Raw genomic sequence first — 14,255 nt, forward strand, 5'->3', positions numbered from 1 at the left:
AAACGCGGATGTTTATTGTCTGCAGGAGACCCATCTTAATATAAAGGAATCACAGAAACTAACGGGTGGGTGGGTGAAAGAATGTTTTTTTGCTCCAGCAGAGGGTAAAAAAGCAGGAGTAGCAGTTCTTATAAATAAAAAGTGTATGGCCAATTTTAAGATAGTAAATTCGGACCCACATGGAAGATGGCTACATGTTGATATAAGTATGGGAAATAATGCCCTGATGTTGTTCAATATATATGCCCCTAATTCGAATCAATCAGAATTCTTTAAAAAATTGCAGAGTATGTTGTTACCACTGGCTGCTTCTAATTTAGTGGTGGCTGGAGATTTTAATGCTGTAATGGATCCATTAATGGATAAAAAACCAGGTAAAAGTATAAAATCTTTAGGTTTAGATAATTTGGTTCAATCATGTGATTTGAAGGATATATGGCGTATTCTTCATTTTAATGATCAGGAATTTTCATTTTGTTCACAGGTTCATAAATCATTTTCAAGAATAGATTATATTTTTTATTTCATCACATAAGGTGCAGCAAGTGATTAAGGCTTCCATTGATCCCATTATCATTTCGGATCATGCGGGAGTATGGATAGATTTACAATTAGATCAATTAGAAAATAGAAGACCTCTTTGGAGATTTGATAATGCATTGCTTGTGGATGAAAAATTTTTGGAAAATTTTAAAACACAATTTAGTGATTTCTTTCAAATTAATTTAGTGGAAGATACATCTATTGAAAATGTATGGGACGCTTTTAAAGCGACTATGAGAGGTCATATTATATCATATTCGGCTTTTGTTAGGAAACAGATTAAAAAACAGTATATAGAGTTAGAAAAAGAAATTAAAATACTAGAAACTAAATTGGTAAGCAAATGGGAACATGATGTATTACAAGCTCTTTTGAAAGCAAAAGGTAAATATAACGAATTAGCTTCAAAAATGATAAGAAGAGACTTGTTTTCCAAACAGACAATGTATTATGGAAATTCTAATAAGGCGGGAAGATTATTGGCAAATTATCTTAAAGCAAAAAAAAGAAGAACTAACATTAATGGGATAAAAGATGATAATGGTATAATAACCAATCAAACGGATATAATTTTAAAGCAATTTCTAAAATTTTATAAGGACCTGTATTCTTCCGAGCCTTATTTGGAGAGGCAAAAAGATGGTAAAAATTTTTTAGATTTAATTATTGGACCTAAGGTTCCTGATCATATAAAACAGAGTTTAGATGAACCTATATCATTATAAGAATTAGAAACAGCGTTGAGATCTCTTAGTGTTGGATCCGCTCCAGGTGGTGATGGTTATACAGTAGAATTTTATAAAACATTTCAAAATGTCCTTTCCCCATATTTACTAAATTTATATCAGACACAACTTATAAAAGGTGATATTAAAGGTACTATGGCTGAATCAATAGTAATTGTTTTGCCTAAGCCAAATAAAGATCCTACTTTGGTTTCAAACTACAGGCCTATATCTTTAATAAATGTGGATAATAAACTTTTGGCGAAAATTTTGGCTTTGAGATTAGCCAAAGCTCTCCCACATATTATAGACACGCATCAGACGGGTTTCGTTGCTAAAAGACATTCCTCTAATAACTCTAGATTATTGTTTCATATGTTAAATTTATCAAAAAAAATGGATGAACTGGCTTTTACAGTTTCCTTGGATGCAGAAAAAGCATTTGATAGGGTAGAATGGAATTTTATGTATCAGGCTTTAGAATGGTTTGGTATAGGTTCTGGATTTATACAAATGGTAAAAACATTGTATAGCTTCCCGATTGCAAGATTAAATATTAATAATATGATATCTGATGGTTTTCAATTGCAGAGGGGAGTTAGACAAGGTTGTCCTTTATCTCCTTTGTTATTTGATGTTGTATTAGAACCCTTATTGTTAGCAATACAGCAAGCAAGGGGGATACAGGGTATTCCATATTCTGATATGGAATATAAAATTTCGGCTTATGCGGATGATATTTTACTTTATTTGAGGAATCCATAGTCTACCTTATCTTGTCTATTGGAATTAATTGATATGATTGGCAAATTTTCAGGTTATAAAATTAATTGGAGTAAGTCTGAACTTATACCTTTAAATGTTCATTGTGTAAAAGGATTATTTGACGCTTTTCCGTTCATATGGAAAGAAGAAGGATTTAAATATCTTGGCATTCAAGTTAAAAATACAATTGAAGATACAGTAAAAGAAAATGAAAAATTTGTATTGAAAAGAGTTACAGAGTTATGTGAGCAATGGAATCCGTTACATCTTTCTTGGTGGGGGAGAGTTCAAACTATTAAAATGATGATCTTGCCTGTAGTTTGCTACCAAATGAGTATGATACCTGTTTATTTTCAGGGGTCCTTTTATAAAAAGCTTAATAGCATTTTAACGAAATTTTTTTGGCTTGGTAAAACGCATAGAATAGCTTTGGTATCTTTGCAAAAATCAATTAAGGAGGGAGGGGTAAATTTTCCAAATTTTTATAGGAAAGCCTATATCAAGCCTATATTTTACGTCAGGGTATGTATTGGATCCTCCCAGAACTGATAGATAATGCACCGGATTGGTTATATTTGGAATGGCGCCTTATGTTTCCCCTAAATTTAGTTCATCTTCCAAGTATCAACATGCCTAGAAGATACAGAGAAAATAAGATATTAATGGATACTTGGAAAACGTTGAGGTTTATTAGTAAATTAACACCTGTCCCAATAAACAAGTCAACTAATCAGTCTTTATGGATAAACTCCAAGATTAAAATTGGCGGAGCTCAAATCCTTTGGAAGGACTGGATTATTGCAGGCATTAGATCTCTGAATGATGTTATTTCGGAAGGTAAACTGCTGGAATTTTCACAATTGCAACATAGATTTGGTCTTAGTAAAAAACAAAGTTTTAAATGGTTGCAATTGAAGCAGGCCATTCAGGTTGGGTTCCCTGAATGGAAAACATTGAATAATCAATATAGTTTAGAGTTCTTATGCTTCCAAGCAGACTTCCTAGGGCATCAAGCCGCATTGTGATATAAATTAATATCTGGATATTTGAATAAAAAACCAAAAAATGGTCTAAGAGACATTTGGAGCATTGAGATTAAGCATCAAATTACTGCATCTCAATGGCCACTAATTTGGTCTTGGAGAATGAGATGTACAGTGTCAGCATCTATGAGACAAACTTGGTTCTTTTTATTACATAGAGCTTTTTGGACCCCTACACGTTTGCAAAAATTAGATAGTTCTAAGTCCAATAAATGCTGGCACTGTAATCTGGAACCTGGGACGTTGGATCATTTACTGTATCATTGTCCCTACATTAAAAGTTTTTGGAATGCAATTTGGCCACAAATTAATAAATTGATGGAAAATCATGTAGCAATATCATATGATACAGTGTTATTTGGAATGATGATGAGAAAAAAAAGTCAAATTTCACCAGAAAATAACAAGCTTTTACTAGTCATGACAGGGGTTGCCATTCAGCATATAACCAATAACTGGAAGAATCAGAGTAACCTTAATTATACATTTTGGTGGAATACAATTTGTCATATATTCAAAATGGAAAGAGTAATAGCAATACAAAGAGGGACATATCCTAAATTTATAAAAATAAGGGGGCCATTGACAAAGTATTGTACTGAATGAATAGTAGGATTTATCTTCTTCTTTTCTTCTTTTTCTTGTCTTCTTTATGGCACACATGGAGGGGGGTAGTGAAAATAATTTTACATAACATGTTATAATATGGTATACAATATGTATAAGGTGATTGGAAAGTACTTGAAGGGTGGGGGGTGGGAGAGGGGATAAAAAAATTTGTTCAGAATATTATGTAATAGATATAAAAGTGATATTGTGTATTCATTAGTTGTAACTCAATATTTTGTACACTTCATGTAAAATATGAAAATGAATAAAGAATTATAAAAAAAAAAAATTGGTAAACAAATATTAATCTCCTCAACTGGACGTCCTACAATGGAAAGATCATTGCACTATTCTAATAAACAAACCGTTCAAAAATTCAAAAAATAATAATAATAAAGAAAGGCAATCAGTACAGGCTAGTTTACCCTTCGTGATGACCAATAGCCTCAGGCAGATATTCATGAAGTGACAAGCACTAAGACTACCATCTTAATAAATTCTGCCCTGTACATCATAATGCCATAGTATTTAATGAGTAGGCTGATAAAAATCAGGTGCAAGCATCCATCCAGGGTAAAAAGACCAGGGGAAAAGAATATAAGAAAAGGGAAGTGAAAAAAATACCTTGTAAGTCCAAAAACAAATCAAAAACTACTAACAAAAATAAAAATAAAAAAGACAATAAAAAAGTGAAACATGTCCCAATCCTCATTCAAAAACTCAATCAAACAAGCATGAAAAGTCCAAGTTCACATAACAATTCTGTGTCCAATCCTAATGCAAGTGGAAATCCTCGAAGAAATTCTTAATCCTTATTCGAGTGATGACAGCACGTCGTGAAAAAAAGCTATCAAAAATATCAACAGTAGTACAAAACAGTAAACCACGTATCAGTGCAAAATAGCAAAACATAAGAAACAATGTGAATGAAAAATGTTTCTTATGTTTGCTATTTATTATTTCCTTCAGAAAGCTTGTGATATCAGAGCTCACTCAGCACTCAACCACTTCCAAGCCACACCCTCCAACAATCCCTTTTTTAATAATTCCTTTTTGGCCAACGCCACACATTGGATGGAAGGTTTCATCTTATTGTCTATAAGATCTTTTTCTTGGGCACTAACCCAAGGAAGAAGGGCTAGAAGTGCTGAAAATATAAATCAGCTATTTGGAGTTTATCATGACTTCACTGATATAGTAAACTAGATAGAGTTGAGAACTAAATTGTTGCATTGATGTTGACGTAATTAGAAGATATCCAAAAGCAAAAGTAGGGATGGACAGAAGCTTCCACTCGGAATCACAATGTATAAACATTTATCCACATGCAATATAAGACAGGTGAATAGACCATGGCCAGTGTTTTGGCCTTCTTCAGGAGTTTAAAACATCACTGCTCAGAAAGAACTTCCTGTATTGTATAAAAATAAAACTATGAGTAGCTAACATAGAATACATAGAGTATGACGGCAGAAAAGGGCCGACGGCCCAACAAGTCTGCCCATTCAAAGAACCCTCCCCTTAAAAGAACCCTCCCCTAAGCATTTCCCCGGAGTGAACCCACCATGTTTATCCCATCATCTCTTGAAGTCGAGCACGTTGCTGGCTTGGTTGTAGATCAGAGGAAGTGCACTTTAAGCATCCTGCGATCTGAAGTTTTAGACTCCTGAGGAAGGCATTTATTTGTGCTAAACACTGGCCATGTTTAGTCTATTTGCCTGTCTTACAGTGCATTTGATTAAACTTTTATACTTTGTGATCCTGAATGGAAGCATGGAGATTATTATTATTATTATTATTATTTTTAATTCTTTATTCATTTTATAATTCACAAGTGTACAGTAAATATCAAACAATTAGAATACAATATCACTTGAAAATCTACCATATCATACAACAAAAAGATATAACCCCCACCCCCTCCCACTTCCATATACAACAAAAAATATACCACATGAATATAATATCTTATCATTCATATATATTATTAATAGAAATCCACCCCCCCTGATCCACATGTAAGAATTAAAAATTTGGAAAAGTGTAAATTATTCATTATAATAATTTAAAAATGGCCCCCACACATCCTTAAATTTATTATAGTAACCTTTTTGAACTGCCAACACATGACATTCTGAATTCCACCAGAAACAATAATTCAACCATGTACAATCTTTCCAGTTATACGTTATTTGTTGAATGGCAACTCCTGTCAATATCATCAAAAGCTTATTATTATTAGCAGATATTTGAGGCTTAGCTCTCATCAGCATGCCAAATAAAATTGTGTGCAGAGAGATTAGTTTTTGTTTTTGGTTTGCTCTGACATAATTAGAAATACAACTTCCTAAATAATTAAATGAAGAGCAGGCTGCTGAGTAGATGCTAACTTCATATCCTAAGATAGTTCTGGACATAAACTTGTTTCATGTCAGTTTTCAAATGGTTGAACTTCAAGGATGCTGTATACCAGCCACTGAAAAGACAGGACTAAGTGACCTGCTTCTTACAACTTGGAATCAAGTCTTACATCCAAGATCTCCACAAGGTATCAATTCACCACCTTCCCAAATTGATCCACCACAAGACATAGTGAAAATACATGTCCCAGGGTGGCATCCAACTCCCCATATTTGAGACAATTTCTTGCCTCTTCTGTATTGACACAAAATGGACAGTGAAAGGATATATAAGTTCTCGATAGCAATTTATATTGTGTCTTCTTAATGCTATACTGTCAGACAACCTTTTTAAATCCATATTTCTTTTTAGTTCTCATTTCAGAGCTGCAAGTTTCATGTTCAAAAATATAAAGAAGGAACTGGACGAATTGTGATGTGGAGGATGGGAATTCAGAATAGCTACACCCTGGAATCAACATTTGGTGGATCCACTCTGGGTAATAGTTCTTCAAGGCTCTTAGCTGTTATTTAATTATCCAATTTTAGATAGGAAAGTGATACAATGTTAATATAGGGCTAGTTATACACAGCTTAATGGGTACAAAATCTTCGACTCTAACTTGGTGGGTTTATAACATTTTCTGACTTTAGTAATAGAAAGAGGCGGTCGGAGCATACTGCAAGTGATTTTCTACAACTGCCAGCGCCCCAGCTGCCCTCTCCTGCCTTTTGACAGGTGAAAAACCGTATTTGCGGTTTTTTTAAATTGGCGGGGGTTCCTGGAACAGAACCCTCGCAAATTTCGAGGGAGTACTGTATTGTAACACTGTGAATGTTAAACTGTAACCTGTTCTGAACTCTTTGGGGAGGATTGGTTATATAAATAAAATTACTACAAATATTTTTTTATATTGTGGAAGGGTGTGTTAAAAAATGATCGTCCTTGGGTTTCACATACTCTAGGTACACCATTGCTCTGAGCTTTCTGTATCTGCCAGGAGGCAGCAAGGGAAAGCAAGGGTAGACCTGGATGGAGAAAACCAAAAAAAAACAAAAAACCTTTATGGAGTGACGATGTTCCTAAATGGACTTTATTTGAAAATGTCAAAGTTCCAAAGGTACACTGAAATCATCCACATAAAATAATTCCATCCACATAAAAATAAATCATCCACTTAAGAGCCTTAAAGGACATAGGGATACAGGACCCAACACGGTCCGTGTTTTGACAAAAAGTCTTCTTCAGGGGTCCCTGGGGGTCCTATAAAGGAGAGTACGTGGGAAACAATTGTGTGGTGAGCCAGAAGTGAGACACTGCTTGTGTTTGCAATAGAAAGGGACGTGCATTGAAGGAGGAGCAATTAAGATTTTTTGTCGAAACGCGGACCATGTTAGGATAACCTATTTTTATGTGGATGAAATTATTTTATGTGGATGATTTCAGTGTACCTTTGGAACTTTGACACTTTCAAATAAAGTCCATTTAGGAACATCGTCTCTCCACAGAGTTTTTTTTTTTTTTTTTTGCTTTCTCTGGATTTTCTTCTTTGTGGATATTTTGGGGTCAATTCCTTTTGTTTAGACCTGGATGGAGACACGGTGACAACCAGAGTATAATAGAGGCAGTTGCCAACGTTGCCTGCTTAGAAATAGGTATAAAGTCAATGTGTGAAAGTACACATAAGGGATCGCAATGAAATCTCCATACATATTTGCCCTCCCCAACCTAACTCCATCCCATTTCCCCATGGATTAAATAATATTCACTGAAAAATTCACACACATTTACATTCTTTTTTTTTTCCATTTCTTTATTCATTTTTTCATTTTACATCAAGAGTACAATATTACATCAATTAAATCATATACATCACTTGAAATTCTTTACTATTATTATTTCAATACATATTTTGAGCCCCTCCCGCCCCTCCCTTTCCACAATTATTATAAATCAAACATATCATACGTGTAATGTGTTCAAAATAATCATTAAACCAATAATATAGCAATATATCCCCCCTTTCCCATTATTATAATTATACTTTTAGTGTAAAAAGGTGTCTAATCATTACAATATGTTATCAATGGCCCCCAAATTTATTTGAAATTATTATAATTCCCTTTTTGTATGGCAATTGTTCTTTCCATTTTGTATATATGGCATAAAGAATTCCACCAGAAGGTGTAATTAAGTCTGGTGTAATCTTTCCAATTTCTGGTGATATGCATATTTACATTCAGTGGGGTAAAGACATAGTTTCAGATGAACTCTGTACCATCTGTTTGCTAAGCTAAAATGTTCTGAAAATTACTTTCTTAGTTTGTAAGTTCTTTTTACCACTGTACAACACTGAATGCATCCGGTAGCACTATAAACATAAGTATTATTGTTAAATCTTTACAGGTAATAAAAAAGGGACCCATTTTAACACAGATGACCTTAAATCCATGGGTCATCACCTCTGTGACACATTACTGGATTACTGTGATCCTGACAGCTCCAAGGTGATTACACATTTATAATATCCTATAATAATAATTTATCATTCTTTACAATTATTAAACCAGGAGAGGAAATGTGGGTAATGCACTCTTTATGTGCAGAAATTGTTGTAAATATTATCTTCCCTTTCTCTTTTTTTCACAGATAACTCATTGCTTGTCAGAGCTGCAAGATCTTCTTCAACAAGACATTTATCGAAAATTCCAGAAGAGTGGAAGAGATCTAGACTCTGACATGAGTTTAAGTGATATCTCCCTGTCGGACATTGAATCAAGGTAAAAGATTCTACCTCAAGGGCTCCAAATAATGCCGGCTCCTTCACTAGTGAGTTTCTTTGGTACACTCGGGTCTCTGATATTAGAGTTATTTTTATAATGTAATTCATTTGGGATAAGGTTCCACGTAATAAAGTTCTCTAATTCAGTTAATAGCTTTTACACTATATAACACTAGTCTCTATAGTGACCTTGATGGTGGGCTAGCATAAGGAGGGAGCTAGCAAAACTTGAAGAATGGTCCAGAAATTGGGAGCTAAGATTCAGTGCTAAAAAATGCAGGGTCACAGTTCTCCTGTGCTTGAAAAAAAAGAGCGGGACTTGGGAGCAGCCAACCAGAAAAGATGACAGCCAAAACCATAAGGATGCTTGGATGCATAAGAGGAATGGTCAGCAGGAACAAGGAGGTGATATTGCCTCTGTTAAAGTCTCTGGTGAGACTGATATTTGGCGCTATTTAGCTGGCTGGGAATGGCTTCTGGCAGGCTAAATAGTACAAACAGAACATACCTCCCCCCTTTTTTACTAAGCCACGGTAGAGGTTTCTACCACAGCCTGGAGTGCTAAATTCTCTGACACTGCTCCAACGCTCATAGGAATTCTGTGAACGTTGGAGCACTTAGCGCTCCAGGCTGTGGTAGAAACCTCTACCAGGGCTTAGTAAAAGGGTGGGATAGAAACATAGTCAATGACAACAGATAAAGACCTGAATGGCCCATCTAGTCTGCAATTACATGCATTACAATTTCATGATTAAATTAAAATGCATTTATTTATTTTAGAAATTTCTATACCGTCTAAGGCCTAAAAGGTTTACATGGTATTGCATACATAAAATAATAAAACAAAATGAAAACAGATAAACATTAATGAACAAATCATCGGGAAATCATGTTTTTTTTCTTTGTTATTTCTGGGCCATAGACCTTAGAAGTCCACTTGGTACTGTCCTTAGGTTCCAATGAAGAGTTGCCATTGAAGTTCACTCCAGCCTGTCCAAACCATCTTCTTTGTAGAATTCAGACCATTCATATTCTAATTGGAGATAATCTGTTTCATCTCACGCTTCTTTGAATTCCATCACTGTTTTCCTCTCCACCACCTCTTTTGGGAGGGCATTCTAGGCATCTATCACCCTCTCCGTGAAAAAGAATTCCCTAAGATTACTCTTAAGTCTACCACCCCTTAACCTCAATCTATGTCCCCTAGTGTTACCAATTTCCCTTCTCTAGAATAGTTTTGGTCCTATATTTTTTTTTTTAAATTTCTTTATTGATATTTTGAACTTGACAATGTATACATTTGAAAAATCGGAAAAAAAAACCCCAACTATATGAAAATACACTATTAACATCAGAAATATTACAATAAAAATTTTAAATCCCTTCTTAACCTATAACAGTAATGATATTATATTATACTCATCAATATTATAGAATATTATGAAATTTATACCTCTAAATAAATAATACACCCCCCACCCCTCCACCCACCCATACAAATGTCTGTATCATATCATCCCTGTCCCTTCTCTCCTCCAGAGTATATGTCCTGCAATAGTCAGTGGGAGATAGCTATTTCCTGCTGAATATCTGGCTTAGTGGATTGGCCAATGACCAGGCTATATCACGTGACATAGCCAGTCACTGCCAATATTCAACAGCTCTCCAGCTAAATTTGCACGCCAGATAGAGCCACTTAAAAGTGTGGTCTATCTTTAGCCATTGAGACTTAGCTGGCTATGTCTCAGCCAGCCAAAAATAGACCGGATATTCAATGCCGGTTGCTGGATATATCATCGTTATTGAATTTCTGGGTCACTGCAGACTGCAGGAGATTGCAGATGATCTCCTATGGACTGAATATCGGGGGTAGGATGGGGGAGATGCATAAAATGGCATTAATGTAGATCATTGTAACACCCTGTCTGCACCATCCTAACAGACATAACCACTTAGACTAATGGTAGCAATAGTGGGGGTTTGTTAACTAAATTAACTTCATTGCTTTTCCTTAAACAGTACAAGTGGCTCTAACAGCTCTGGGTCTGATGGGCTTCCAGCACACTTACTACACATTGCAGAAAAGGTAAGGGTCTGCCCTTAGCAAATGATAAAATCAATAAGTTAGACCAAATAAGCAATAGCATAATGACAAGAGGTTTTTCTGATTAACAAAATGATGCAAATAAAAGAATCTATGATTAAATTTAAGAACAGTGTCAGCATCTATGAGACAAACTTGGTTCTTTTTGTTGCATAGAGCATTTTGGACCCCAGTTCGATTACAAAAGTTAGACAGCTCTAAGTCTAATAGGTGCTGGCATTGTAAACTTGAAGCAGGGACTCTAGATCACTTATTATTCTATTGTCCCTTTATTATGGCCTTCTGGAAATCAATTTGGTCCCCAAATTAATAAAATCATGTAGCATTAACATATGATACAATTCTCTTTGGTATGTCGATGAGAACAAGGAGCCAGATTTCATCAAGTAATAATAAACTTTTATTGATGATGACAGGAGTCGCCATTCAACATATAACAAGTAATTGGAAAAATTATAGTAGATTAAATTATACCTTTTGGTGGAATTCATTATGTCACATTTATAAAATGGAAAGCATAATTGCTATACAAAAAGGTAATTATAATAAATTTGTAAAGATCTGGGGGCCATTGACAACCTACTGTAATAAATAGATGCCATTTTCTATTGGAAGTATATTTGCAAATGGGGGGGAGAGGGGAGGGTGGGTTGTCTAAATTATACAGAAGGTTTAACATATAAATAAGAGTATTTATATTTGTATATTTTAGATTAAATATGAATGGAATGGGAATAAACTTATGTATCTGAATATACTAAGAAAATTCAAGTGATGTATTTAATCTTAAATGTTTTATTAATTGTACACTTGATGTAAGTTTTAAAAATGAATAAAGAATTACAAAAAAAAAAAAAGAACAGACTTCTTTTACAAAATATTAAGGGGGTCATTTACAGAGCTACATATAAATTTTACTGCGGTCTGATTTATCGTGGAAGTCACTAACCTGCAGTAACCAAGTACACAGGTTAGCAACTCCCACAGTAAATAAATGATACAGTTTGTGTTCAACCTCATAAGTTGCATTATTTTATTTTGTAGGAGCATCAGGCCATGCTCCTGGGGATATCTTAAAGGGATCATTGTTCCAAAGTGCTGTGAACCCCCCACCCCGGACCTGCTGTAGTTTCCCTGATGTCCAGTGGCTGTGGAATGAGAAACCCCCAGTCATCCTGCCCCACCAGGCTCTGGTGCAAAATGTCACCAATTGACCCCTAGGTGATAGCCTTATCCAAGTTTCCAAGTTTATTAACATTTTCATATACCGACCTCAACATGTATCTCGTCGGTTTACAATGCTAAAAATATAAAGTATAAAAAATAAAAGAATAAAATAAAAAAGGGGGTGGGGTGGGAGTGGGGTTAAGATGACTACATTGACATAAATGATACAAGAGGAGATAGAGGTAGGGAAGAATAATAATTACATCATAAAATAAAAATAAGGGGAGGTATGGGGGGCTGAGAAGGAACATCAAGGAAGATACTTCCACTATGAGTCAAGCCAAATAAGGGTGTGTAGTGGGGTTTAAATATATGATTTTGATTTTTTTTTTTTATAATTCTTTATTCATTTTTGACTCTTACAACAAGTGTACAATATTCAATCATATAATTTGTACAAATCACTTGACATTCTTAACAATTATTATCCATTACATATAAAAGAGACTCCCCTCCCCCCACCCAACCCAATCATCAATAATAAATTCATGAAATCACATAACATACCTCCCCACCCCCACACTAATTATATTCCTATGTAATAACAAGGTGTCGAAAGTGTCTAATCATTAGAATATGCAATCAATGGCCCCCAAATCTTTTTGAATCTATTATAACTTCCATTTTATAAATATGACAAACTGAATTCCACCAAAAGGTATAATTAAGTTTAGTATAATCCTTCCGATTTCCAGTAATATGTTGAATGGCAACCCCCGTCAGTATTAATAAAAGTTTATTGTTATTTGCCAAAATTTGACTCTTGAATCTCATAGAAGTTCCAAATAAAATAGTATCATAGGATAGGGCAACATGATTTTCTAACAATGAATTAATTTGGGACCAAATTACCTTCCAAAAGGCATTGACAAAGGGACAAAAAAAAAAAAAAAGTAAATGATCAAGAGTCCCAGCATCTAAATTACAATGCCAGCATCTATTAGACCTAGAGCTATCCAACTTTTGTAAACGAACTGGGGTCCAAAAAGCTCTATGCAACAAAAAGAACCAAGTTTGTCTCATAGATGCTGACCTTGTAATTTTTAATCTCCAAGACCAAAGTCGTGGCCATTGAGAAAGCAGAAATTTGGTGCTTGATCTCAATGCTCCAAATATCCCTAAGTCCAGTTTTTTGTTCAAATATCCATGATTTTGATTTTGTTATTGTAAGTGCTTTGATATTATGCATTATACGCTGGGATAATAAGAATTGGAATATAAATAGGCATTTTCAAAGTGAAAGCATGTTCTTATTTTCACTTTGAAAACTGATGCAAATCCTGTGAGTAAACTGTACTTGTTGCCTTCACAGCTACACAGGCAGCATGAGCGTTCCCTATATAAAGCAACTCCAAAAGCCATTTATCCTTTTGTAGTTCCGTATTTATACACTACAATAATATCTCTCACAAGCCCATTAAGAGTTATGATCTGGGGTCAAATAAATTGTATGTTAGAGAATCCTGTGGCCCTATCATATGACACAGTTTTGTTTGGAATGTATATGAGGGCCAAAAGTCAAATTTCATCAAATAATAACAAACTGTTAATGATTTTAACAGGAGTTGCCATCCAACATATAACACATAACTGGAAAGACTATAGAGGATTGAATTATTGTTTCTGGTGGAGTTCGGTTTGTCAGGTGTATGAAATGGAAAAAACATTGGCAATCAAGAGAGGTTATTATAAGAAATTTAAAGAGGTGTGGAGACCATTAATTGAGTATTATAATAAATAAATAATTATATTTATCCCCATTAAATATATGTAGGGGGGAGGAGGGATGGGTGGGTTTTATGACATTATGAGGGGTAATATATGGAAAGGGAGGGAGGGGAGATAGTTTATGGTATAAAATGAATGTAGAGTTTCAAGTGAAGAATGTATAGTATGACTTGAATTATTGTACACTTGTTTGCATAATGTAAAAACGAATAAAGATATTTAAAAAAAAAAAAAGAGTTATGCTTGGTGTACAATATCAAGAAGCTAGGAATTCCTAGGAGCATTATAATAAAAGATGAGATGAAAAACAAACCTTTTCAATATAAAAT

The 14,255-nt window shown here is 34.5% G+C and overlaps 1 protein-coding gene across 3 annotated transcripts in view; it reads left to right on the forward strand.

Annotated features, from left to right (window-relative positions):
• AGBL2 (ATP/GTP binding protein like 2) overlaps positions 1 to 14,255 on the forward strand; it is an 82,170-nt gene that overhangs the window by 30,134 nt on the left and 37,781 nt on the right. For all 3 annotated transcript variants that reach the window (XM_033928595.1, XM_033928598.1, XM_033928597.1), the window contains exons 11-14: positions 6,458 to 6,584; positions 8,492 to 8,592; positions 8,735 to 8,865; positions 10,887 to 10,953. In XM_033928595.1, the coding sequence (XP_033784486.1) occupies positions 6,458 to 6,584; positions 8,492 to 8,592; positions 8,735 to 8,865; positions 10,887 to 10,953 (426 nt within the window). The remainder of the gene's footprint in view (positions 1 to 6,457; positions 6,585 to 8,491; positions 8,593 to 8,734; positions 8,866 to 10,886; positions 10,954 to 14,255) is intronic.

This window comes from Geotrypetes seraphini, chromosome 19 (assembly GCF_902459505.1).
Source record: "Geotrypetes seraphini chromosome 19, aGeoSer1.1, whole genome shotgun sequence".
Taxonomy (NCBI): Eukaryota; Metazoa; Chordata; class Amphibia; order Gymnophiona; family Dermophiidae; genus Geotrypetes; species Geotrypetes seraphini.